Here is a 27,134-nt window from a genome sequence, read left to right on the forward strand (position 1 = left end):
AAAAAACAAGAAATATTGTGGAAGTTCAAGATGAGCCATTCTTGAAGCTTTCCATCCATATATATGGTGATCGTGGATATGTGAAGAAGCTCTGAAGAAGAAGCTCTATCATAGTGGATTATGGGGGAGAAATTATCAAGGCTTCATCAAGCAAGCACAGTCAAAAAAGCTGTTCCATCTTGTTGCTGTCAAGACCATCATCCTCTAGCTCAAGTGGAATACGCAATGTTAAGTTTTATTCTTGATAGAGTTTTTTTCTTACCGACCTCGTAGTGTAGTTGGGAGACCGGTGTAAAGGATAGATGGTCATACGATCCAAAGGGCTCTCGAGTGAGTAACTAGATTGTATCGTTCGAAGAGAGCTCAAACCTAGGAATCCTTACATCATATTTCCTTGTTTTTATATGGATATTATCCATATGGAGTTTTAGAGCTTGTTCTTATTCTTATGACAAGCTCTAGTTCATCAACAACGTATTTCGCATGAAATGCTTGTTACATTTTTGATGTTGGAGTTTTTTCAGGTTTATAGGTTTCACCACTAAATTAATGGAAAATCTACACCACTTATTCTTGAGATTTACACTCTTTGTGGGGTAGCTCTTGTCAACCTCTTTCCAAAAAAATTGGTTTCACCTAATCGGAGTTTCCTAACTCAAGGTGTTGCATTTTTCATGTTGGAGGTTTTACATATTTGTCTTTTATAGATAGTTTAAACTTTTTTTATATCTTACCTTTTGGACTATGATGGTTCTCTGTATGGTTCGAACCCAGTTTTCTCTGTTTCGAAGTGTGCCTTGATCTCTGTATGGTGGTCTGGAGTCTCCCGTGTTAAGTGCCTTAAATAGTCATATATTTTTTCGGGGGGGGGGGGGGGGCTATAAAAGGCCCCCTTCTTTCCCATTGGACTGGTTGCTTCTCGCCTACTCTCTCTCCTCCATTGTTGACCTTGCGAGCTTTCTCTACCCCTATATTTCTCCTATGCTTTTGAATCTCTTTGAGGGAAAACTAAGAGGAGATCTAGATCTACATTTCCACCAATCAATATCCTCTTTAAGTGAGAGGAACATACTAGATCTTGCTCTTGAGTTCTTTGTGAATTTCATATTTGTTCTTCCTCTCTTATTTTTTTTCGACACCTGTAACGTAGGGGGAGCCCCTACGGTGTAGCTTTTTTTATATATATGAACAAAAGGGAAAACTGTACAAAGGGGTAAGCCCCTAACAAGAAAAAAAAAGATTACATCAAGGTGGATGGAAGACTACTAAAAAGAACATGAGAGAAAGATTAAAAAGGGAAATCTAGGAGCCAGTCAAGGAGATTTTGTACCTTTGGTGGAATTTGGGAGTGGGAGATTTGAGCATCTTGGTGGTGTTATTGTCATTGCATTTGGTGCATCGGTTTGAGCTCTCGTCGGTGATTCGTGGAAGTTAAAGTAAGAATATTTTTTACTCTTGGGTTCTTGGAACCCTAGATAGCTTGGTGGTGTTCTTGGGGCCTCCAATTAAGTTGTGGAGATTGCCGTAAGTTTTTAATTTTGTGACTTAGTGGTGTTTTTTGGGTCTCCAATTAAGTTGTGGATATTCCTCAAGTGTGAGGCCTTTTGTGGCGGTTCTTAGGAGGATCCAATTAAGTTGTGGAGATTGCCCCAAGCTTTTGTACGGGTTTGGTGATCACCCTCAAGGTTCCATAGTGGACCGAGGATATCCCTTTTGGTGGAAATGCTCAAGGAGAAGTGGTGAGCCCTTCGTGGCATTTGGAGTGATTTGGCCTCAACACACCGCTCCAATAGAGAGTAGCACTTGCAAGTGGGAACTTCGGGATACATCATCATCTTCGCATCATTTAGGTTATTTCCATACCCAAGCTTTTACTTATGCACTTCATTTTGCAATAGCCTTCATGTTTGAAGTAATATATCTTGTTATCACATAGTTATTTTTTTGCTTAGCATAAGTTGTTGGTGCACGTAGGTGAACCATTGTATATTTAGGTTTTCTTCTTGAATTAAACACTAGTTTTATTCTGCATTTGTTCAAGCCATTATAGTAAAAGATCTAAACCGCCTATTCACCCCTCTCTAGGAGATATCCGTGTCTTTTCACAAAGTCTCCAGTTATTCTACATGGGATAACTTGATTTTACAAATTTGCTTGAAATTGTCTAGAGAAGTTTAAACAGAATCCAAATAGGTTTGAATTAAAGCAGAAAATAGAAGGGGGGAGCATACCGATCCAGCTAGGCCAGGCCAACCGAGTTGACCCATCCCCTCTTCGTTGTCCCTGTCTCCCAAGCACCAGCTCACCTCCTCATTTTTTCTCTTCTCTATCTGACTAGCGAGCCCCACTCCATCGTCCCGTACCTCGAACAAAACCGCTCACGACAGGGTGCACGATGATACATATAAAATGTACCCATGAATTTTGTAGCTTATTATGTTAAATCTCTAATATTTGGCAACTTTATTATATTTATAGAGACTAACCTAATAATAGCTTCGAAAGTGCACAATTTCATGTTTTACACTTTATTATGTAGGACTTAAATGGAAATCACAAATAGTCCCGATTGGAGTGAAACTCGGAGTTTCCGGAATCTGTCTCTACGGAACTGTTTTAAAATATTTTCCCGACACGACTCAAAGATGACGTTAAACCAAAAGAGTAATAGAAAAAGTTGCCAATTTTTGGTGTATAAAAGAATGAGTAAAATACACCATACATCCTAAAACTATACAAGGGGTGTCAAGTTAGTCCTACAACTATAAAAATGCACATCCAAGTCCTAAAAGTTTGCTAAGTGTGTCACCGATGGTACTATACATCCGATTTGACTTGCAATCTTGGAGGTTGAACACATCCATGTCTTTCTTTTTTTGTGTGCACAAACCCCTCTAAAAAAGTCCGCCTCTTCTAGTTTCTTGCCCTTCTCAGCAAAAGGGAGAACATTCTAGGTAATCACCCATGGTGGGAAAAAACCGGTGAAGGAGGTTGATGAATAGGTTTTCTGCACCACAATAGAGTTATTGCAGTACTTAACAGCATCAAGTATTTATAAGATCGATCTCATGGGAATTTTGTTGAATGGAAAGTAAACAACTCTGCAACACTGTTGCCAATACAACCACATTCACACCCTATTAATTAAGGAAATAGCCTATTCTATAGGTTTTTATGGAACTACTGTAATCAACCGGTGAATGTGTAATAGAATAATAAACGTGAATACTAAAAGTAAACTAAGAACGTTATTGTGGATTCCAGAATCACCACTAACATTATTTAATCATGATTAGAATTCAATGTGTTTATTAGTACATGTGGTGAAGTGAGGAGAGACCTGAATATAGGTGCTCTCAGAAGCATTGTTCCACAACCCTCATAACCACTACCTTCCCGATTAAGGGTCAGTAATTAAGGGTCTCCTCATGGCTATGGTCATAGGCTGTTGTACCTCTTACCCCTCGTTAAGACATGATGCAAAGAGGTGGCGGATTGCTGTCACATGTACGCTCACGTACCTCCAGCCACGCTTAGCGCTTAACGATGATTGCCTTCGAAGATCCTAATGACAAATATTGTATGATGCACAAAATACAACATCATCAAAGACAACCACCACTTTCACATATAGCAACTAACCAACATAGATCTTTATTTAACTTCATATTGATACTAGGGTTCATCCATATCCCGAAATAAACTACTCAAGTAAAGTAGCACAAGTCATCATATGAATGAACATGGAGGGATGAATATGATACATGTATAACCACAAGAGTTTGGATTACAACGCAATGGATGGAGGGATTGATGATGACCACAGATATGATGTGATGATAGCGTTAATGGCAATGCCTCCTTGTTCCAAGCCTTCATTTTTCCCTTACTTCAGTTGTGTGATGGATGTGTTGGTGGGGATCTATGGCGGTGACAGGGCTCTGCCTTGCCAAGATGTGATGGAATTGTTGATGGCGGCTAGGGTTCCCCTCCCCTTTTATAGCCTCGCAGAGGTCTGTTTCGCGTTCTGGGTAACACCCTCACCATATATGTCCTTGGGCCTTCACAAATGTTGTTTGGTTCGACGAAACGGTCCTGATAGAGGGTTGTACGGGTATCCGGTACAGTCATGGATGATCGTACCGCTCGTCGTTAAAGTTCCTAGATTTGTAGTGATTTGGGTGCCCTTTCTTCATAAGATCTCCAATTTGTATAAATTTAAATACATCTAAACACTCTGTTTAGTGTATAGATAAATCATAAATCTCCAAAGCTTTTTTTTATGGAGGAAGAGAGTAAAGTAGGAGTAGAATAAAGCGAAATTGCAAAGAGCGCGGTCATTCGCAATTTGGCATTAATTAAATTCACCAGTGCACGAACAGAAATGTCCCACCGTCTTCCCCAATTCTTCCCTGGCAAGGCTCTTCTTCTCTTCTTCCCGCTCCGGCACAGAAATACAAATCCCGCCCCCAAATCCAACCCAATAATACCACACGAATGTGATGGAATCCTCTACCACCACCACCACCACCGCCACACCACCGGCGACGGGCGCCAGCAAGCGGCGGCGGAAGGCGGGGCTGCCCCTAGGGGATCTGACCAACCTCCTCCCGAGCACCCCAGCCCCGAGAAACCCTAGCGCCAAGCGGCCCGTCCCGCCGGCGCCCTCCGACGCCTCCGCGTGCTCCTCCGCCGCGTCGGCCACGCCGGTCTCCAAGCCCCCTTCCGCCGCCGGTGAGCTCAGTGCCCCATCTCCGCCCAATCCCTAGCTCACTAGCAGTACCACCTTAGCTCGCTGCTCCGTTCGATTTCTGCGGTGCTGCGGATTTTTTTTGTTCTCCTTGCTGTACCAATTTGGGATTATACCGACTCTGCATCTCTGTAGCTGCTGAGGAGCTGAGTTCCGCGAAATCACCCATCTCCACGGTTTACACGAGCCGGAAAACTCGGGGGAGGCGGAATCCCGCCAACGTCAAGGCCCCCTTTCGTACCGGAGCAGCATCAAGCTGCCCACCTCCCGGGAAAGCTACAAGGGCTAGCAGGTGAGCAAGCTGACCTCCGACTCGCGGAATTTTGCTTCCCCTTTGGTTCAGAACTGGCTTAGAATTCGTTACTCCGGTTCAGACCGTCCAGTTCTATGCCTGCTTCTGTACGATTGATTGTGAGATTTACTTGTGATAAGCTTCTTCTGCCTGGTAGCTCATTTGGATCCATGTATTCAGTTTGTACTGGACCTAGTGCAATGACGTTTTAGTTAACGCAGACTTCTATCAGTTACATGAGAATAAGTTGTCATTGCAAATGGTAGAGCACATCAACCAGTCAGCCACCATGATGGTCAATGTCCATCTGGTTTTACATGGTGACATTTCTGGTGTGTAACAGCAATTACCCATTTTGTGTGGCTTGCAGTTGCAGCCTAATCTCATTATGCTTTGCAATAGTTCTGTTAATAACACACTAGAAACAGTTAGAGTTCTAGTTCTAACTTATCCAGACTGATATGGTACCTTTCCATTTAAACACAATAGAAACAGTTAGAGTTCATGTTCTAACTTGTCCAGACTGATATGATACCTTCCATTTATAAACAGTAGAAACAGTTAGAGTTTAAGGTCTGACTGATAAGATACCTTTCCATTTGTTATTTTTGCCTGGTTTCATCACTTTGGTTGTCTTCTTGTTATCTGCCTGCAACTATTGTCGTCAAGTGCTTTGTACATCAGTAGAGCGTGCTGAGGCTTTCGGGTTTTCGGGTTTTTGAAGAGTACAACTTTATCTAATCATATACTGTGTCAGAAGTATAGGGGTAACTGGATAAGTAAGTCTAAACATTGGAATTCTTTGTTTAGTTACTTTATCCATAGCTAATGCTTCTAGTGTGAGATTACTTAGTTAACTCAATTGCACTTCCTTTTCAGTCACTCAACTAAGAATTCCCCAGCGGCCCAGGATTCTCGTCCTATTTCGTCCTCAGCTCCTTGTCATCCAGCTAAAAAGGTAAGCAGTGCAACACTCTGAGTCATTCCCCTAGAATTCTACCTTCATCACCATGCTCTCTTTGAATGATCTGTATCATTGTCTGATACAAACGTTAGTCACGCTTGCTGTTTGTAGCTCATGGTTTTGTCCAAACTTTCTCATCCATTAGTATATAACCAGTAAATGGAAATAAGGCCCAGATTGATTTTCTCTTTCATACTCCTTTTCATGTTTATCTCTTACGAGGCATTTATTCAATACTGTATATCATGATATGCTTGCTCGAGTATTTTGACACTGCATTGGTGCTGTAGAGGAAGTGCCTTCATGGATTATGTAGCTTAGGTAGTTAGGTCCATATGTAGGATTCACCAATCTTGTGCCTATTCTGAATTTAAAAGGACTTGAGTAGTACATGTGCGAGTGGAAACAGCAGGTCTAAGGATTGCTGTATAAACAGCTTCCGCGGAATCAACTTTAGATGCAAAATTGAGAATGTTGAAACAGTTGCAACGATGTTTTCACCTTGCTGACTAGTTGAATTTCTAAACAGAAGAGGCACCTGATGATGGAAAACTCATCTTCAGGCAGTCCCAAGTTACCAGATGATTTTGTCCAGAAGCAGAGAGCATACTTCCAGGAGATCGACGCCTTTGATCTGCCAGAGGAAGAGGCCTCAGAAACCGACTAACCTGCCTCGCAAAATGAAGCCGATCCATCAATCATGTATGATAGCACTGGAATGGCAACCGTGCGTGCAGAGATATACTCGCGCGTGTTACTTTTATGGCGTAACAGCGAGCTCTGGAGTAGCAACGTACAGTTCTTGTGACATAGGGAGTGCTTTTGTGATGCCCTACTTGTAGTTCTTGTAATGCAGCCTGTGGTTTTGGAGTCAAGTGATGTCCATATAGTGGTGTATGGTTGTCCGATGTGTGTACCCTGTGATCTAGTAAATTATTGTAACGAACTAGGAATATTTGCAAGTCACTAACAGAACGGAGTTAGCATCTCTCCTTAATTTATGTGTTATAAAGGCAATGAAATATGGAATAGCACAATGCATTGAAGTAGTATGATCCGATCTTGTAAGTACAGTACTGTACTTGAAGCTGATAGTCTCGTTCTTATTCTTTGTCTACTTGCTTAAATTTCTGAACAATACGGAGTACATAGCAACCGCCTTACGCATCATCACCTTCTTGTACTCAACACACGCGTATTCAACACACGCGTATTCACCACCCCTTCTGGGCCCGATCTGGGCCTGGCGGGCCTCTCTGCGTACGTTGGCCATGACCAGTTCGGGGCCAGGCGGGCCTTCGCGGTGTCCGCTCAATCTTCAGTTCGACCTCTCACGCCTCTTGCCCCTGCCGCTGGTCTGCATGGTGGTGGCTGCCGGCTGATGGGTTGGGCGTGGATGCCGGGGCGGCGGCCCTGGAAGCTACACGTTTGGCTCTACGGCGAGCGACGTTGCGGTGGTGGTGGCTTATCTCCTGGGACATGGGGATGGCATGGAGTGGGCAGCGGGGATTCCTGGCGTCGGTGGTGCTTCGGCAGTGGCGGCTCCCAGATCTGGTCTCGGAGGCTCTGTTTGATGACGGCGGGCTGCACATCGGTCCTTCGTGCGGCGAGAGTTGATTTCGGGCAAAGCCCAGCGCTTTGGCGCCAACGGTGACGGCGCCCGCGGGTGTCGTGTCCCTCTTGGGGGCACCGTTGTGGTTGCTCCCCTGTGCTTGAGCTCCGGGTGAAAACCTCTGACCGTTCTCGGTCTTGGCTACGACGGCACCTTATGTCGTCACCCTCTTGGGGGCGTCGTCGTGGAGCTTGGATACCCGTGGGCGGTTCTCGTTGTCATCGGCGGGCATGCTCAGATCCTCTCTCGGTGCTTCGATCCCGGCGAAGGGTGGACTTGGCGGCTTCCTATCTTTTACACGTGACACTGGGGTCTTAGTTCCTGGTACTTGTTGTCTGCAGGCAGGATCGGCGCTCCACGGCCCGGAGCGGGAGGGCAGGCGGCCTTCCCGGCAAATAACTTGGTGGGTACGAGACGACGTTGTCCGGTGGTTTCACAAGAGGCGGGGTGCATCTTTAGTTAGTAGTGTCGGTTGTACCTTGGAGGGTGTGACATCTCTTTTCTTTTCTCTGTTTTTATCTTTGATCTGCTTTGTAAAGAGGTCTCCCTCTCTACCTTGTATCGGTTTGGCCGTGTGTGGTTTTATTTATAAAGCGGGGCGAAAGCCTAATTCGAAGTATTCACCACCCCTTTTGAAGTTTTGATCGATGGGCGGAGAGGCTGGGTTAATTCTTATCGGTAATCTCCACGCCCAAACTGAACTCAAGTTGGATCCTAACTCCCAAACTGAACTCAACTCAGCGCCTCAGCTGGTCAGGCAACAGGAGGAGCTCTCTGTCGAGGAGATGAGCAGAGGTCAATCTTTAGTTACTTCTGATCTGTGAGAACTGTCAAGAAGTATGAACAACTGAAGAGAACAGTCAACGTGATGCGTCTGTTACCCGAGCTTGCGCCTGAATATGTATCCTCCATTTCAGTCCTTGTACCTGAGAATAATCCTCCAGTTTAGTATTACTCCCTCTGTTCCCTTTCAATCGACGCCAGGAGACAAGACTAATGAACTACCCAAGGTTTCAATTGAAGCCAATTAAATAGGAACATGAGAGAGTAGATGGAACTGCTTCCAAACGTCTTTGCGCCAGGCCAGGGCTAGGTACAATTCCTGAGCCTGGGTTGTGCATTTCTGGAAGACCTCGAAGCGTCGCCATCTAAGTGACTAGTGCACTTTTTTTTTTTCAAAATCATGTATCATTTTTCGACGGAGAGAATATATTAATATCGATAGATACCAATTATACTCAGCCTCTGTAGTAACGCAGTACCCTACTGGTAGTACGGATGCACACTGCCAAAAATAAAAAGAAACCCAAGAAAAAGAAGTCCACCAACGGTACTCTAGTCCTAGCAACAACAGTACAATCACCACCAAGATAACACCTGAAATCTAGACTCTCCACCAGTGATGCCTCCAAGAAGGGAACAGTGCACAAACACCGTCGCCGTCCAATCAAAAGATCTTAGATTTTCACCCTGGAGTCTGCGCTCTCAAAATAATGTCTTCAACAAGACTATTGCCAGACACAATCAATTATGGCCAGACCTTTTCACCTTGAAAGGTAAGACACTGAATTTCACCTGTGCTGTTGCCCCCACATGCATACTACTGTTACGAGACGTTACGAGACCCAGAATAACAAGCAAATCCCTTAACAATACCACGACTCGATCCTCCGCTGCTAGTCCTCCTATCCGGCCTTCAAGAAATTCTCCGTCTCTAATACACAGTGTCGCTCCCTCCAGAACCAAACATTTGGAATAAATGCATTGGTGTGCACCACCGAATACCTCCCACAACCAGCAAACTCCAGGCACGAGTACTGTTACATTTGCCAGCGGAGCCTTTCGGAACTCAACATCCAGCCAAATCCAGACGAACATGCATAATCATGTATCATATATTTATACTAGAAAATAATACTGTTGAGATACATATCTTGTATATCCGGATGTGTATCCTCTGTAGTTATTGTATAGCGATACATATCCTTGTATTTACTATTGGGCCCGCCTCCTTCCTTGTATAGTCGAGGACGTGGCCTATATATGTACCGCCATATGCATCCGATCAATACATCGAGCATTGCATCTCATTCTACATGGTATCAGACACCTCCTAGATCCTAAACCCTAGCCGCGCGCCGCCTCTCCTCCCTGTGCGCCGCCGCCCCCCCCCCCTAAATCCTAGCCGCGCCGCCTCTCCTCTCCAGCCGCGCGCCGCCTCCTCTTCCCCACCATGTCCACCCCTAGCTCCAACCCCTTCGCCGACTCCTCCATCCCCGACCCCGGCCAGCTCCGCGCCGTCGCCATCACCGATCATGTCCCCGTCAAGCTGTCCACCACCGCCGCCAACTACCTCGCCTGGAAGACGTACTTCTACCTCCTCTTCCGCGAGTACAACCTGCGCGATCACATCGACGGCACCGCCGACCTCCTCGCCCGCGACTCCGACTGGCTGGCCATCGACGCCACCATCATCCGCTGGCTCTTCCTCACCGTCTCGCCGGACATCTTCAAGACCGTCGTTCGGGAAGGCGACGATGCCCGCACGGTGTGGGGAAAGATCAACGGCCTCTTCACCAATAACAAGCTCCAACGTGTTGTCTTTTTGCAGCAGGAATTCTTCGGCACACCCCAGGGCGATCAAACCTTGGACGCCAACTGCCTGCGCCTCAAGGCCATCTCCGACGAGCTCCAGGACCTTGGGTTCCGGATTGGCGACGAGCTCCTCCTCTCCACCCTCACCGCCGGCCTCAACGAGGACCTCGGCAACGCCGCCTCCAACCTCACCCTCATGACCAACCCTACGTTCGAGCGGGCGGTCGACTACCTCCGGCTGGAGGAACGCCGGGCCGAAGGGTGTGCGCACCCGGGCGGTTCACACCGCCCTATGGGCCAGCGACAACAGCGTTCTTCCTCATGGCGGAGGAGCTCCACCGGCGCCCACCCCCGCCCCTCCACACCCTGCGCCTCAGCCGCAACAACACCAAGGAGGAGGGGGTCGTGGCCGTCGCCGTCGCCGTGGCCGTGGTGGTGGTCGTGGCGGTGGCAACAACGGCGGCCCTGGCATCGTCGGTCCGCGCCCCGGGTACTCACACCCCACTCCGCCGTGGGCGGGCGGACACAACCCCTGGACGGGGGTCGTGCACGCCTACACCATGCCCGTTCCGCGCCCCCCCGTCCCCGGCACCGTCGGCCCCCGACCGCCGACACACTAGGCCTTCATCGCCGCGCCACCGCAGGCTCCCGCCGGCCTGCCCTACGCTCCCGCCTACGGCGGCATGATTGAAAGAACATTTCCCGCCCTTTTGGGTTTTGTGTGTTTGATGTCAACACTAGGTATATATTTATGTGTGTTGATGTAGACAGGTACAAGTTTTCGGTAAACATATTCGATCGGTGAAATGGTATGGCAATTCTGTAGCTCTGAAGGCTTTTTTGGTTCTGGCGGAAGTTCCGGCCCCAGCCGGCGGAAGTTCCGCCCTGGCACTTCCCGCAGTAGCCCTTCAGCGTTGGTCTGTCTACAGGTTTTCATCTCTGGGCGGAAGTTCCGGTGAAGCTGGCCGGAAGTTCCGGTGAAGCTGGCCGGAAGTTCCGGTCAGCGGAACTTCCGCCCAACTTCTGGACAAGTTCCGAAAGTCCGCGTTTGTGGCTCAGTATCATCCAGTAAGGTTTTCGCGCTATTTCGGAACTTGGCCGGAACTTGGCCGGAACTTCCGGTCACCGGAAGTTCCGCCCTAGTTTCGCCCTAGTTCCCCCCTCACCTTTTTCTGACAGGTTGCCTGACGAAGATTGTTCCTAGCGGAAGTTCCGGCTCTCTTAGCCGGTACTTCCAGTGCCAGCCGGAACTTCCGGCCCTCCTGGCCGGAACTTCCGGCGTTACGAGAAATGGTCCAAACGGTCAGATCTGAGAGCTCCAATCATATAAATAGCTCTCTTCTCCAAAGGGACAAGTTGCTCAATTATTGCACAAGAAATCTGCCAAGCTTCACCACCATTAGAGCCACCTCAAGAAACACAAGATTTGCAAGATCTCCTTCCTCCCCCAACCAAAGCTCTTGATCTTTGGGGATTTGAAGGAGAAGCCACCGATCTACATCCTCACCGAAGCGTTTTTCATTTCCCCCTCATTTGTTTGAGGGATCTCATGCTAGTGTTCCTATTTGGTTCCCTAGTCGATTTGTGTTGATGTGTTCTTGTTGATTGTTGTATTGTTACAGATTTGGGAGCCTCCAATTCGGCTTGTGGATGTGTGCCCCAAGAACCTTGTAAAGGCCCGGTTTCCGCCTCGAGGAAATCCCTTAGTGGAAGTGGGCTAGGCCTTCGTGGCGTTGCTCACAGGAGATCCGAGTGAAGCCTTCGTGGCTGTTGGTTTGGCTTGCGTAGCAACCACACTCCTCCAAACGTAGACGTACCTTCTTGCAAAGGAAGGGAACTACGGGAATCATCTCCGTGTCAACGCGTGCTACACTCTCGGTTACCTCTATCCCACTCTATCTCCTATATATTGCGTAGCTATATCTTGCTTAGTTGATAACCTTGTCATATAGGTAAATTCACTTAGTTGCATATCTAGAGAATTTACCTTTGTGTCAAACCTAAATTGAAAAAGAACTAAAAATTGGTTAGCACCTATTCACCCCCCCCTCTAGGTGCGGCATACGATCCTTTCAATGATGCCGCAGGCCCCGACGGCTCACTGGGACCCCGCGCTGTACACCGCCCTTCAGCACGCCCCCTCGTCGGGCGCTTACTCTGGCGGTGGCGATTGGTTCATGGACACCGGAGCCTCCGCACACATGGCTGCTCACCCGGGTAACCTTTCCACTTCCTCTCCGACATCCACTTCCTCTCGCATCATCGTTGGTAACGGTGCTGGTCTTCCCATCTCTCATATTGGCTCCACTCCTTTTCCTTCTAATTCCACACCATTGTCTCTTAATAATGTCTTAGTTTCACCACATCTTGTTCAGAATTTAGTTTCCGTCAAAAATCTTTCTCGTGATAACTCTGTAACTGTGGAATTTGACGAGTTTGGTTTTTCTGTAAAGGACGCCCGTACCCGGATGGTTTTGCACCGCTGTGAGAGTCCCGGCGACCTGCACCCCGTTCAGCCGTCTTCCTCCACTCACGCTGCACCTCGGGCGCTCTCTGCCGGCGTCGACCTTTGGCACGCTCGTCTTGGTCATCCCAGCTCCACCTCGCTCCGCCAAATAATGAGAGGCTTCTCTTTTTCATGTAATAAACTGGCGGCTCACTCATGTGATGCCTCGCCGACTAGGCAAACATGTTCGGCTTCCTTTTAGTACTTCATCCACAGTTGCATCTTTTCCTTTTCAATTACTTCATAGTGATGTATGGACGTCCCCTATACCGAGTCATTCTGGTTTTCTTTATTATCTAGTTATTCTCGATGATTTTTCTCACTTTGTCTGGACTTTTCCTCTTCGTAAGAAATCTGACGTCGCTTCGACACTCACCGCCTTTATTCTTATGTGTCTACGCAGTTCGGTCGCCCCATCCTCGCCCTCCAAACTGACAACGGCAAGGAGTTCGACAACACTGCCACCCGCACCCTCCTCTCCACCCACGACACCATATTCCGCCTAACTTGCCCATACACCTCCCAGCAGAACGGCCGCGCCGAGCGCGTCCTACGCACCCTTAATGACTGTGTCCGTACCCTCCTGTTCCACGCTCACATGCCCCCCGATTCTGGCCGGACGCCCTCTCCACCGCCACCCTCCTAGTCAACCTACGCCCGTGTCGCCCTCGCTGGAATTACACACCACATAACCTCCTGTTTGGCTCACCTCCCTCATACGACGGTCTCTGTATTTTCGGTTGTCATTGTTTCCCTAGTACCGCTGCCACCACCCCTCATAAACTCGCACCTCGCTCCATTCTGTGTGTATTTCTCGGTTACCCGGCTAACACCAAAGGCTACCGTTGCTATGATCCGGTCTCTCACCGCGTCATCATGTCTCGGCACGTTTACTTTGATGAGCACTGTTTTCCCTTTGCACAGGAACAGGTGCGGACTTCTCCTTCCGCGACTGACAGTCCGCAGCGTCGCGGCCCTACCTTGGTGGAGGTCCCTGCGGCAGCGCCCCCGCGCGCTCCCTCTACTACAGCTGCGACGCCCCCCGTGACGCCCTCGAGCCCTGCCTCGGGCTCACACGCGGCGCCCTCGAGCCCCGCCTCGGGCGCCCCCGCCTCGCCCTAGACACCGCCCGCGTCGCCCTCGAGCACTGCCTCGGGCACCGCCGTGTCATCCTCGAGCACCGCTGCGTCCTCGACCGCGTCGCCCTCGAGCACCAGCTCGGGTGATGCCTCGCCTCCGGCCCCGCCTCCGCCTCCTCCAGCACCGGCGGCGGGCCCCCTCACGCGCGCTCGCCCGGGGATTCGCGTCCCGAGTACGCGGTACCCCTCGGACGAGTACGTCTGCACCGTGTCGACTTCCGCGCCTTCACCAGTCCTACCGTCGCCCCTGCCCGCCTCTGCCCGGGCTGCTCTCCGCGACCCGCGATGGTTTGCGGCCATGCATGATGAGTTCGACGCCCTGCAGCGGAACCCGGACATGGACGCTTGTTCCCCGCCCCTCACGCCAACATCATCACCGGGAAGTGGGTCTTCAAGCACAAGTTCCATCCGGACGGTACCCTCGACCGCCACAAGGCGCGGTGGGTGGTTCGCGGTTTCGCCGGCGCGCCGGCGTCGACTTCACCGACACCTTCGCCCCGGTCGTCAAGCCCGGGACGATCCGCACCGTTCTTCGAGCTCGCGATCTCCCGCGCATGGCCCGTGCATCGGATGGACGTCTCCAACGCCTTCCTTCACGGCCATCTCGAGGAGCAGGTCTTCCGCCGACAGCCCACCGGGTTCGTCGACGGCGCCCACCCCGACCATGTGTGCCTGCTCTCGCGCTCGTTATACGGGCTCAAGCAGGCCCCACGCGCTCGGTACCCGGCGCATCGCAGCGTTTCTTCACCAACTCGGCTTCCGCTCCACCCGCTCCGATGCATAGATGTTCGTGTACAACAACGGCGCCACCACCGCGTACCTGCTGCTCTACGTCGACGACATCATCTTAACGGCCAGGTCCACGGACCTCCTGCGCCAGCTCACCGACCGTCTTCGCGCTGAGTTTGCCCTCAAGGACTTGGGGCCTCTGCACTACTTCCTCGGCATCGAGGTCGTACGTCGCACCGATGGCTTCTTTCTTCATCAGCGCAAATACGCCCATGAGCTCCTGGACCGCGCCGGTATGCTTAATTGCAAATCCGCGGCGACGCCTGTCGACACGAAGTCCAAGCTCTCCGCCACAGACGGTTCCTTGGCCACTGACTCATCATCTTACCGCTCCATCGTCGGTGCCCTGCAGTACCTCACCTTGACTCGCCCCGAGCTGCGTATGTCTGTTCAGCGAGTGTGCCTTCACATGCACGCTCCGCGGGATCCTCATTGGGCTGCGGTCAAGCGGATCCTCCGCTACATTCGTGGTACCATGGACTTCGGCTCTCTCTCCACGCCTCCACCGCCACGGACATCGTCGCCTACTCGGACGCCGATTGGGCAGGCTGCCCCGACACGCGTCGCTCCACGTCCGGCTACTGCGTCTACTTCGGCCCCTCGCTCATCTCCCCGGTCGTCCTAAGCGACAGCCCACGGTATCTCGCTCCGGCCGCCGAAGCGGAGTACCGGGCTGTTGCTAACGCGGTTGCCGAGGTCTCCCGGCTGCGACAACTCCTCGTTGAGCTCTCATGTCCCGTCGCCAAAGCCACCGTGGTCTACTGCGACAATGTCTCCGCCGTCTACCTCTCCGCCAACCCGGTTCACCATCGCCGCACTAAGCATATTGAGCTGGACATCCACTTTGTTCGGGAATAGGTGGCCCTTGGACACATTCGAGTACTTCATGTGCCCACCTCCCAACAATTTGCGGATATCATGACCAAGGGTCTTCCCACGGCATCTTTTGAGGAGTTCCGGTCCAGTCTATGCGTTCGACCCGGCGACGCTTCGACTGCGGGGGGGGGGTGTTGAGATACATATCTTGTATATCCGGATGTGTATCCTCTGTAGTTATTGTATAGCGATACATATCCTTGTATTTACTATTGGGCCCGCCTCCTTCCTTGTATAGTCGAGGACGTGGCCTATATATGTACCGCCATATGCATCCGATCAATACATCGAGCATTGCATCTCATTCTACAAATACACTTACAAAATAAATTATAAAAGAACATTACAAGACTACGTGCATTTTGTCATGGAACGAAGAGCTGCAAATCACTTGTTATATACTACCTCCATCCCAAACCTCAAGCGGAGCTCAACAATTTGGGGCTGTAGTGTGCTCTGGATTTTGCTTGCGTTTTTTTGGTACGCCTTTTCGATATTGTTTGTGTATTTCAGCTTTGGATTTCTGCAGCTGATACCCACAGATGAATTCGGATCAGGTTGTTAGCTGTCAATGTTATTGAGCTGCTGCTGCCTACCTACTGCCATTTGCTGCTGCTGCTGCAGCCAAATTATTTTTACCCAAGTGCTAGTGTGCACATGATCGAATTGAAGCATTACTGTCAACATCATATAGAAAATACTTTGCTGTTAGTTTGCATATCCAGTTGTAGAAATGATATTGGAATAAGTGAAAGCATTGTTCCATGTGTCGAAGACCTCAGTTGTGATTCTTGCCAGCTTGAGACTTCCGATGCCTGGTCACCGGGTGTATAATTTTGATGTAAGAACAAAAGACAACCATGAGTAGAGTGTACAAGTCAGGCTGTATATTTCACTGAACACTTCAGATGTTAGCAATGAGTAAATCTTGGTATAAGGTGAGCCACATTACACAACAATATATATGATGACTCGGTGGTAACTAAGTAAGCAAGGTAATTCAGCTAGTGTGGTGAACTGAAATGTGATAAGCACTAAGTGCATCACTAGGAGTTAACCTATTGGAGCCTGAAATAAACATCCGTGTGGATCATATATTATTAGATAGACAATGTGTGTAACATGAACCAAACTGGTACAGTACTCCACAAAGTGCAAACTAGATATAACAGTATGCATGAATACTGCAAGAAAACAATAAAAGACATGGAAAATATGGGCATACAAGAAGCAAAACAAATAAATCAGTAATATGTATAGTACGACTTGTAAGTTTGCACAAACTCGAACATGAGACCCATGCAACCCTCTAAAATTCTGAATGTCTAGTCGCAAGCAGTTGAAAAATAAATCATCGCCACCATTCATGCCTAAATGAACCAAGTTTATGGCCTAGCTGCACAAAAATCTTCACATGTCCCCAGACAATGTCCTCGCACGGCAGGAAGGTTGGTTGATACCACAGACGGCATTGGAGGAGTAGGGAACATGTCCACGCGGGTGTCCAGGAACACCTCCTCAGCAGAGGTGTCATTGGCGTGGAGGTCGTCACCACACACTGAGACACGGCGGGGAAGGTCGACGGTGGCATCGAAACTTGGTCCGCTGTGTTGCCCATGGCTAGCGGTTCTGCGGTGAGGGCAATGTCCTCGCACGGAGCAGCATTAGTGATGACGGCCTCAGGGGCGACCTTGAGCTTATAATAATTCTATCATCGTAGAACTAACATGTACTAGCAGAGACCTACAACTAGAAGTGGGCACGACACAGTATATGAGAGAGTGCATGGGGGAACCGAAGGGCAACCTGACCGTACACGTCGGAGAAACGACCAGTGCTTCATTTGCTGGGCGGTTAAACCACCGCCGTCCAGCACAGCAGCAGAGGGAGTTGAGGCCGTATGCGATGCAGACGTAGTAGTCGTCGTGGAGGTAGCCGATGTAGTAGTGGAGCAGCAGAAGCACCACCAGCAGCAGAAGCAACGGAAGGGAGCATGCGGAGCACAATCTGGTGACCACTCAGGGCACTGTGGCACTCTGTCGAACAGCTTGCAGGCGCTGTAGGATTTTGCTGTGGAGTTTGAACCGCCGGCATTGGAGACGGCTGGTGTCGAGCAGGTGAACGATGACGACAGGGAATGGATGGCTGCCACCTCCGTGGAGGTTGCAGCCGTAGCCAAGGTTGGTGATGCAGAGCAGCCGACGAGTAGGTTGTAGAGCAGCCGAGCCCCTGCCCTCCTGGGGTTGGGGAAGAAGCGTGCAGCCTGGAGATGTGGTGGAAGAAGGTGGATGCGCGCCGGTGAATAGGCAGGCGGGCGGCATGCTGGACCTCACGGCAGCGCGCAGCTCGTCGCCGGCGGCGGAAGGAGGGTGAGCTGAGAGAGGGGATAGATAGGGTTTTGATTTTGATTTTGAGGGGAGATGGTCGGGTCGGGTCGGAACTTGACCGACCGAGCGACCGACCGACATGTTGGGTAGCCGATGGAAAGACACGTCGGCGAGACGAGCCGGAGCCGGTCGCCGGACGGAGCTCAAAGAGACGAGAAAATAAAGAAAGAAGAAAAAGAAAATAAAAGAAATCAAACCGTCAGCCCTCCTTTCCTTATTTAATTTTCCCGCGGTCGTTATTTTTTTCCCGCCCGCACCAACTAACCGCCACCTCTCTGAGCTCAACACCTGCGCCCGCCACCGCCCGTCGACGTGCTCCAGATGGAGCCCGCTCCGGTGCCGCGGTTGATCGAGTTTCTCCGAAGAGTTTGCCACTTCGGCTCTTTCCGGGACTTATTCCTGCGTTTCTTGCGCGCGTGCGGTGCTGCGTCAGCGCCTGCGCCTGAGCGCGGCCAGCCAAGAACGGCGGCCGGGGACGAGGAGTAAAGGAAGGAGGCCAAGAAGGCGAAGGCGGCCAAGAAAAGGGAGAAGAAGGAGAAGAGGAATGCCGGCAATGCTGCCAATGTAGCGGCGGCCAAGAAGGCCAAGAAGGCCGCCAAAGCCGCGGCCGAAGAAGCCAACAAGGCGGCCGTCCTCGGCGAGGCCGCCATTGCCAAGTCCATCGCTTCGACGTCGGCCAAGGCGGGACGCGCCCCCAATCCCGACCACCACGCCTTGGACCGCGCATGGGCCTCCAACACCGCCAAGACCGTGTCGCCACAGGACCGTGCTCCCAACGCCGCCGACTCCAACGGCCGCGCCAAGGACGCGCCGTCGCAGTCTACTACCGAGGCGGGACGCGCCATCGAGCCCGGCCACCACGCCCTCGACCGTGCCTGCGACGCCAAGGACAAGGCGCAAATCGCCAAGACCGTCTTCGCCACCTCGCCACGGGATGGCGCTCCCAACGCCGCCCGCACCCTCAAGGCCGCCGCCGACTCCAACGGCCGCGCCAAGGACGCGCTGTCGTAGTCTGCTACCAAGGCGGGACGTGCCACCGAGCCCGGCCACCATGCCCTCGAACATGCCTGCGCCGCCAAGGACGCGCCGTCTTCTGCCACGTCAGCCTCGCCTGCATCGGCCGGGCCATCCTCTACTCCTCGGCCTCAGCCTGAGCCTGAGCTATGATCGTTAATCTACTTGGTCACATCTTTGGCGCTAAATCAGGACGCTGCTTATGCCATTTGTTTGTACTATTACATGAGACATAAACATGCTTTGCTTATGACATTTATTAGGCTAGCTTCAAGTCTCGTAACCATACAACTACCTGGTATGTATACAGAAGAGAGAGAAGACGCAGAGGAGGGACAATGCTGCCAATGCAGCGGCGGCCAACAAAGACATGGATTTCTAATGAACTTATACTGAACTTTTATAATTACATATATATCTTATAATAAACTCTTATAGTTACATACATAGCTTATTTTCTAGCACAATTGTTTTAACGACTATGTATTCTATTATTTGCGCATAGTTAAGCACATAAAAAATTATTTCTCTTTTGCTAAACTTAAAATTTATCTTATAACATGATTAAGATTTTTTGTTTTTGCTTTTTTGTCACATTGAGTATTAAAAGATCTTGAACCTAGTCTCCTTAAATACAAAAATTGAAAGATGGCACATCTTATTGAAAGATATTCTACTAAATGTATGAAATATATAGTGTCTGTGTATAATTTTTGTGCATGTGTGTTTTTTATATTCTTAAATATCTTGGTTCTAATGAACACAATCTAATTAATATCCTTGTAGTGGTAAGTTATGTAACAAAATTTACAGAAACTTCTAGAATATGAATTTAACTATTCACACAGTTCTTTACAGTTTTTTGTTAGTCAAATATCGCTTACAAGTTACAATGGATTCAATAGTAAGTCAAATGTGCATGATATGTATACTGCGTACTACAATATGAATAGTACTAATTGCATACATACAATTTGATTATTAGATCTGCCCGTTGCAATGAGTTTGGTATCATCTGGTATACACAATTGCTCATGCCGGTTACTTCAATAAAAAGATCAGTCCAGTGAATTAAAGATGAAATAGACCGGAAGCCTAACTTGTCAAATAATAATCTCCAAGACTCTCATCACCTGTGCTTTCAAAGATATTTAGAGTATGTTTATTTGTACAATACTAGGGCTCAGACCAACAGGTGAGGACTGGCACGTACTTGCCCAGGTCTAGACCCCCGATCTAATTGGAAAAACTCTATTCTTGCCTTTGGATTATATTGCTATGGAGAAAATTTGTGTGCATTTGTACACCCATGTTTATAGATGGCTCCACCCATGTGATAGGAGTTCTTGCATGTACTTTGTCCACGATCGAAGTCAACACATTTTTTCACTGCCTTTTTTTTTGTCCACGATCGAAGTGAACACATTTTTTCACTGTCTGCAGTTTTTAAGTCGTGCATGTGTACATGTATCTCGATCTATAGGCGCGTGACAAATGTCACTCCCATGCCGGGTCTTAGGGCGTGACATAGAAAAGCAATCAGGTCTTCTTCCCTACCACCGGAACTTAAACTCCACCGCTGGTTGCTCGCATCACCACGAGGGACTATACCACTTGGGGCAAAGAGAATGCGTGGCTCCGCCGAGAATCCATGCACGGGCCTCCACATAGGAGGTTGAACTGGACATCTGAAGAGGCCACCTCCTCGCACAGAATGGTGGGCATATGGCCACCATGTGTTGATCTCCAATTGGAAGCAACGGTTTTGGCTACAACCACCCAAGATCGCATACAACAACATCCGAGCACATCGCCCTCATGTCGCCACCACACCGACGATGAGAAAAAGGAATGATGTTACCGCTGAGCAGGCTCAAGTCGTCACCAGCAAAGGCCTTATTGACATAGTAGCAAGTAGCTCCCCTCCTCAACACCTCTGTCTCCATCCTGAGGTGCTCCACAATGAGCAAATGAACCAACAATGAGCAAATGAACCACCAATGCATTGATCCTCTTGGGGATGGGTTCACGAAAGACGGAGGTAGCGGCCTCTACGGCGCGTACTGGTGTTTTCTGATGGTTTGCTAGACCGGTTGTGCTCCTTACTCGCCAATGGGCGGTTTGGTGATTTATTTAGTTGTTTAGATGATGTGCGTTGGCGAGATGTCAGGGCACTTGCCCTGTTCATGATCACCCCCTTCAAGTACATGTTTCTAAACATTTAAAATGCCACAAGTAGAAAGTAGGCTGACATAAACAAACCGAGAAGACACTCTCATATTGTTCCGTCATGTTCTTCCCACTGACATGGGGACATCCAAAATTGACCAGGTCACCTTCACCTGTATAGTGGCATAATCAAGCTAGAACTAGGAAATTTGGCGCGGCGACACGCCACGTCCGTGGGATGCAATGACGTGAAAATATGGTAGCAAATACCTTCATAATGAAATTTTCCTGACATATATAATAGTGCATCTCAAATGTCATCTTCTAATAGGAGAAATAACCAACAATAAATAGCTAAGAGAGTGACAACCATGCTTTTGTTACCCTAATTGTTCATCGCTGCCTAGCCAATGCCGTGGTAGCACTCACCACTCAAAATTTTCACTTTCAAAATAATTAAACCATGTACCCTAGGCCCGATGTATAATGTTCAAAGCAATGATGTTGTGAAGTCCAACAACTAAAAGTTTATCTATCGAATTTATGTTGTCAAAAGATAGAAAAGACAACAATGGAATGTAATATGGCTGGGCTGGGATCATACCTACACATGTCCAAGCCAATTAGAATCATTGCACCATAACCACGCAGATTAGCGCCGGCATGAAAGCAGGGAGCTTCACAATGGTTAGAGCTACTCCTCCTAGATCATTGAACATGGTCATCAAGGTCCCAAAGAAGAGAGCACCCATGCATATCCATCTGTTAGTGATTAATTATAAGATATTGTACGGTACTTTCATACTTTTAGATAACAACAAAATCAATTAGATTTGAAATTTTGTTGATTTTTCGTTTTAGAATCATCGCATGAGTTGCCTTCAGTATGAACACAAAGGAGTTCCTTTTAATGAGCAATATACCTCTCTGTAGGTGTTAACTTTGAATAGTTCCTTCATGTTGGCACTATATTTGTAGTGTTTTCAAGGCTCCATATGACTTTTGCTGTTCTCAAATTGGACCGCTAACTCACTCTTTATAGTTTAACCAACGTGGAAAGGTTAAAATGCCTCCACAAAACCCTTAACAGGAACATATTGGCATGTCTCATCACTGTTTATCCAGAATTATCCCTGATCTTTCCTTCATATAATCTATCAAATTTCAGTTATTGTTAGACACAAAATTGGATGTATAAACTAAAGTAAAAGCCAAAAAGCCAGGCGGCACAGGCAGGGATAGGACCAAGAGGAACGACATATCCGAAAGAATCTGAGTGCAAGCCAAAAACAACAAAGTAGGCTACTAGGCGGTGACTAAAACAATACATAACAACCACATACCATGCATGAAAAAGAAGAAACAAAGCACCTTCATAACAGAAAAGCGGCCGCTTGCCAAGCCGCACCTCTCTTGCAAGCATTCACATGAGATAAAGCAACGGAGGAATAAGCAACTTGAACATCAGGAGAAGTAATAAGCACAAAAGAACCCCCAACCAAAGCAGTAGCTGGTACGAATGAAGGATCAGGAACCTCTCGACTCGGAGACAACGTAGGCGGAACACCACCTAAAATAGGCCCGTTCCGCTTGCCTGCCTCGCCTTCGAGTCATAACACCCGGCATGTGCCACGGCTGCTGTCGGACAGGAGCATGCAAACCATCAAGATCTCCAACGGCATGGTGCCACGGAGAGGGCACGGAAGAGGGAGATCTTCCACACACACACACACCACCCGGGCCTTCCACGGCTGCCGTGAACATGAGAATGAATCGTATCTCCAAGAACAAATCACCGCAATGGGTGGAGGCAAGGTAGAGGAAGAAACGACCTACCGTCGTGCAGCAACACACCACCCTCTCATAGGAACGCAAACAAAAATTGATGACATGCACCCAAAAAAAACAGCACAACATAAGATCCCAAAGGCGGATGACAAAAACAATGATCAGATTAACATCTAAAAGAGAGAAACACTCTGCCGAGAACAATGAAAGACGGTATGGAATGCCACCGGCGTGATGAGAGCAAGAGAAACTGCAAGAAGATTAAATGACCACTAATTTATACACGGAAATCAGCAAAAACCAGGAACAAATCAACATGAAGAAGAATAAGAAGAAGAAGAAGAAGAAGAAGAAGAAGAAGAAGAAGAAGAAGAAGAAGAAGAAGAAGAAGAAGAAGAAGAAGAAGAAGAAGAAGAAGAAGAAGAAGAAGAAGAAGAAGAAGAAGAAGAAGAAGAAGAAGAAGAAGAAGAAGAAGAAGAAGAAGAAGAAGAAGAAGAAGAAGAAGAAGAAGAAGAAGAAGAAGAAGAAGAAGAAGAAGAAGAAGAAGAAGAAGAAGAAGAAGAAGAAGAAGAAGAAGAAGAAGAAGAAGAAGAAGAAGAAGAAGAAGAAGAAGAAGAAGAAGAAGAAGAAGAAGAAGAAGAAGAAGAAGAAGAAGAAGAAGAAGAAGAAGAAGAAGAAGAAGAAGAAGAAGAAGAAGAAGAAGAAGAAGAAGAAGAAGAAGAAGAAGAAGAAGAAGAAGAAGAAGAAGAAGAAGAAGAAGAAGAAGAAGAAGAAGAAGAAGAAGAAGAAGAAGAAGAAGAAGAAGAAGAAGAAGAAGAAGAAGAAGAAGAAGAAGAAGAGAAGAAGAAGAAGAAGAAGAAGAAGAAGAAGAAGAAGAAGAAGAAGAAGAAGAAGAAGAAGAAGAAGAAGAAGAAGAAGAAGAAGAAGAAGAAGAAGAAGAAGAAGAAGAAGAAGAAGAAGAAGAAGAAGAAGAAGAAGAAGAAGAAGAAGAAGAAGAAGAAGAAGAAGAAGAAGAAGAAGAGGAAGAAGAAGAAGAAGAAGAGGAAGAAGAAGAAGAAGAAGAAGAAGAAGAAGAAGAAGAAGAAGAAGAAGAAGAAGAAGAAAGAAGAAGAAGAAGAAGAAGAAGAAGAAGAAAGAAGAAGAAGAAGAAGAAGAAGAAAGAAGAAGAAGAAGAAGAAGAAGAAGAAGAAGAAGAAGAAGAAGAAGAAGAAGGAAGAAGAAGAAGAGAGAAGGAAGAAGAAGAAGAAGAAGAAGAAGAAGAAGAAGAAGAAGAAGAAGAAGAAGAAGAAGAAGAAGAAGAAGAAGAAGAAGAAGAAGAAGAAGAAGAAGAAGAAGAAGAAGAAGAAGAAGAAGAAGAAGAAGAAGAAGAAGAAGAAGAAGAAGAAGAAGAAGAAGAAGAAGAAGAAGAAGAAGAAGAAGAAGAAGAAGAAGAAGAAGAAGAAGAAGAAGAAGAAGAAGAAGAAGAAGAAGAAATCGGAAAGAAGTAAACCAACCTCAAGAGAGTCCCAGAAGGCTCATGTGCCTTGGTGCTGGAAGCTGGATTCTACACTTGACCCATGCCTAAATTAGTGTTCTTGATGGTTCGTATAATTTCATAATTTTGTGAGGTGATGCAGATCTTTTTTTAACAATGTGTGCTGCAGATCAAAAATTCTACCACAAAACACACCAACGATTTGAAGATGCATACTATCATCAATTTGCCGTATTTTTCTTATAATATCTCAGAGAAGCACCGAATTAACCAGATGCAAGGGATTTCCTGGTTGCGCTCTCACCTGAATTATCCCCTTATTGTCCACGCCCCCCGGTGTGCACCACGATATACGCGTCATCTAGGTTCTGCGCGGTGAGCTCGTGCCGGACCCCCTCAGAGGCCACGTTATGGTCGGTGGAGAGCCGTTGGGTGATGGCCATCCCGCCTCCGAACACGAGGCAGCCGAGGACGGCGCGGAAAAAAGTCGCGGAGGTTCGCCACTTAAAGCATGTCCCCGGAGATCGAGCCGAGTAGCCAGCAGGAGCTGACGGGTGCCCCTCGGGACCGCTTGGGACACACATGCCGGACCTGCTGCAGGAACTCATCCTCCGCGGCATGGAACGCCCTCCAGATACACTCCATGCTCATGCCCCTGCTCCTTTGTTTTGTCTGAAGGCCTATAAAATTAGTACCGCGCGTAGGAACATGCTGAGAAATTGGCTTGAAATAATCGAGAAAAAGAGACTATAGAGAGAGAAGGCACCTAAGTTGGACATGGGGGAAGAGGATGGAGCTCAGGAACCGAAACGCGCCGGGTCGACGGTCACGAACGTGGCTGACAGGGAGGCGAGCACCTAGACATGGAGGCCGCCATCGCCGTGATGTTGGGCGCTGTCCTTGGGCCATGTTTTCTCGAGGCGACCCGCGACACCTCGCGCACCGAGGGAAGGGATCCCAGGCGGCGGGAATGGAACATCGGAGGCGGAGACGTAGCAGCAGGTTGCAGAAGCATCATCCACTATGTAGTCCACAAACTTGTCTACAAGCAAAAGGTAGTTCTTATAGATGACTACATACATAGTGAAACCTATCCACAAGGTTGTCCACAAGCAACAACCTTCTAGGTAACCTACAAGCTTGTGGACAACCCACAAGCAATAGAATATTATTATTTTTGTAGTTGGATACTTAAAGCAATAGAATGCTATAAATCTATTGTATTTTTTTCTGATACGGGGGAGCTAGTTTATGGTGTGCTTTTGAAACATACCCTTAGCCATAAAATTGTTCAGTGGGCTCCAACTTATGATGTGGTTAGAGCATCTCTAGCAGAGCCCGTAAAAGGGCCAAAACCGAAAAATAACACCAGTTTACGGGTTCGGGCTGAAAAATGGCGCCGATCAGTTACCATAAACGAGGCAAAACCGATTTTTTTTCCGGGCCGAGACCGAAAACCAAACTCGGTCTGTATTTGTAGGGCTGAAGGAGCGAACTGAACATGAACCTCTAATCTTGGCGCGCTGAAATTTTAGAACGAGCTACTGCTTCCGCCGGTAGAGTCGCCGAAATCCAACTAAATTCGCCAGAATCCAACCAAATTCCGGCGAGCTCGCGACGGGGCGGGGTGGAGTGGGGCGGGGCGACCTCGCTGCGGCGTGGGGCGGCACGGGGTGGGGCGAGCTCGTGGGCGGCGTGAGCTCGCGCGGGGCGAGGTAAAGGTCGATGCGGGGCAGAGCAGACGAGGCCGAGCCGGGGCAGCGCGGGCACGGCCGGAGGAGGGGCGGCGCGAGCGGGGCCGATGCCGAGGAGGGCGGCGCGGGCGGAGTTGGTCCGGGGCGGGGCGGGCGAGGCGGAGTCGGGTCGGGGCGGAGCCGGGCGTGGCCGGGCCGCGCGGCGTGGGCGGGACCGGGCGGGGCGGCGCGCGGGCGGACGCGACGCGGGCGGGGCCGGGGCATGCGGGCGGAGCGCGACGGCGCGGGCGGGGGCCGGGGAGGGCGGGGCGGCGTGAGCGGGGCCGGGGAGGGCGGGGCGGGACGGGAGCACGGCCGGAACGGGGCGGCGCGGGCGGGAGCACGGCCAGCTTGTGTGTGGTGGAGCAAGGAAGAAGAAGAGGAAAGGGAAAAAAAGAGGTCTGACATGTGGGTCTAGTGGAATATGCTTTTTTACAGTTTTTTTGACGAGTTCTGATCTGCACCGGCACTTTTTCGACCGTAAACACGAGTTCAGGTACAGTTCACATATTTACGAGCTCTGCTAGAGATGCTCTTAGGCAATATACATAGGTGATGCCCTTAATTTGGTCGACCTGAGAAGCACTTAGAGTCCGTGATGCTCTCAAAATTGAGGAATTAAGTGTTTAAATATGTATAAAGTTGATCCTACTTTGTACATTTAATATTTGCAAGCTGATTCTACAGTAAGCCATGTAACTATTCAGAAACATTTGATCAACTTTGGATGCGCTAGATTTTCTACGCCACATTTAACGCCGAGTTCAACCTTTCTGCAGGCTGAGTTGCACAACATTAGAGCATTTCCAGCCGCGTTTCCTGAATCTTTGGAGGATGCCTGACACTTAATCTCTTCCAGTCGCGCGCTCCAAAGACCGCCTCGGTTCGGACGTGCCCAAAATATCGATCGACGTCCCTAACCCATCCATGTGTATAGAGGCTCTATCATGAATTCCAGATACGACTTTTACTCTTGCTTTTTGTTTGAATGTCAGATTTGGAGGGCGTGGCTAGGAACGGGAGCTCCCAAAACGGCACCACGCCGC

The 27,134-nt window shown here is 48.8% G+C and overlaps 1 protein-coding gene and 1 pseudogene across 1 annotated transcript; both read left to right on the top strand.

The window, feature by feature from the left end:
- The first annotated feature begins 4,502 nt into the window (after window positions 1–4,502).
- Window positions 4,503–7,027, top strand: LOC124699363 (mucin-7-like). Its single transcript, XM_047231676.1, has 4 exons — window positions 4,503–4,734; window positions 4,886–5,042; window positions 5,922–6,000; window positions 6,536–7,027. Exons 1-4 carry the CDS (start codon window positions 4,503–4,505, stop codon window positions 6,671–6,673), a joined length of 606 nt encoding a protein of 201 aa, XP_047087632.1. The 3' UTR covers window positions 6,674–7,027.
- Window positions 7,028–23,349: 16,322 nt separating this feature from the next.
- On the top strand, window positions 23,350–23,990 carry LOC124704728 (annotated as a pseudogene).
- Window positions 23,991–27,134: the final 3,144 nt, after the last annotated feature.

This window comes from Lolium rigidum, chromosome 3, assembly GCF_022539505.1.
Source record: "Lolium rigidum isolate FL_2022 chromosome 3, APGP_CSIRO_Lrig_0.1, whole genome shotgun sequence".
Classification (NCBI taxonomy): Eukaryota; Viridiplantae; Streptophyta; class Magnoliopsida; order Poales; family Poaceae; genus Lolium; species Lolium rigidum.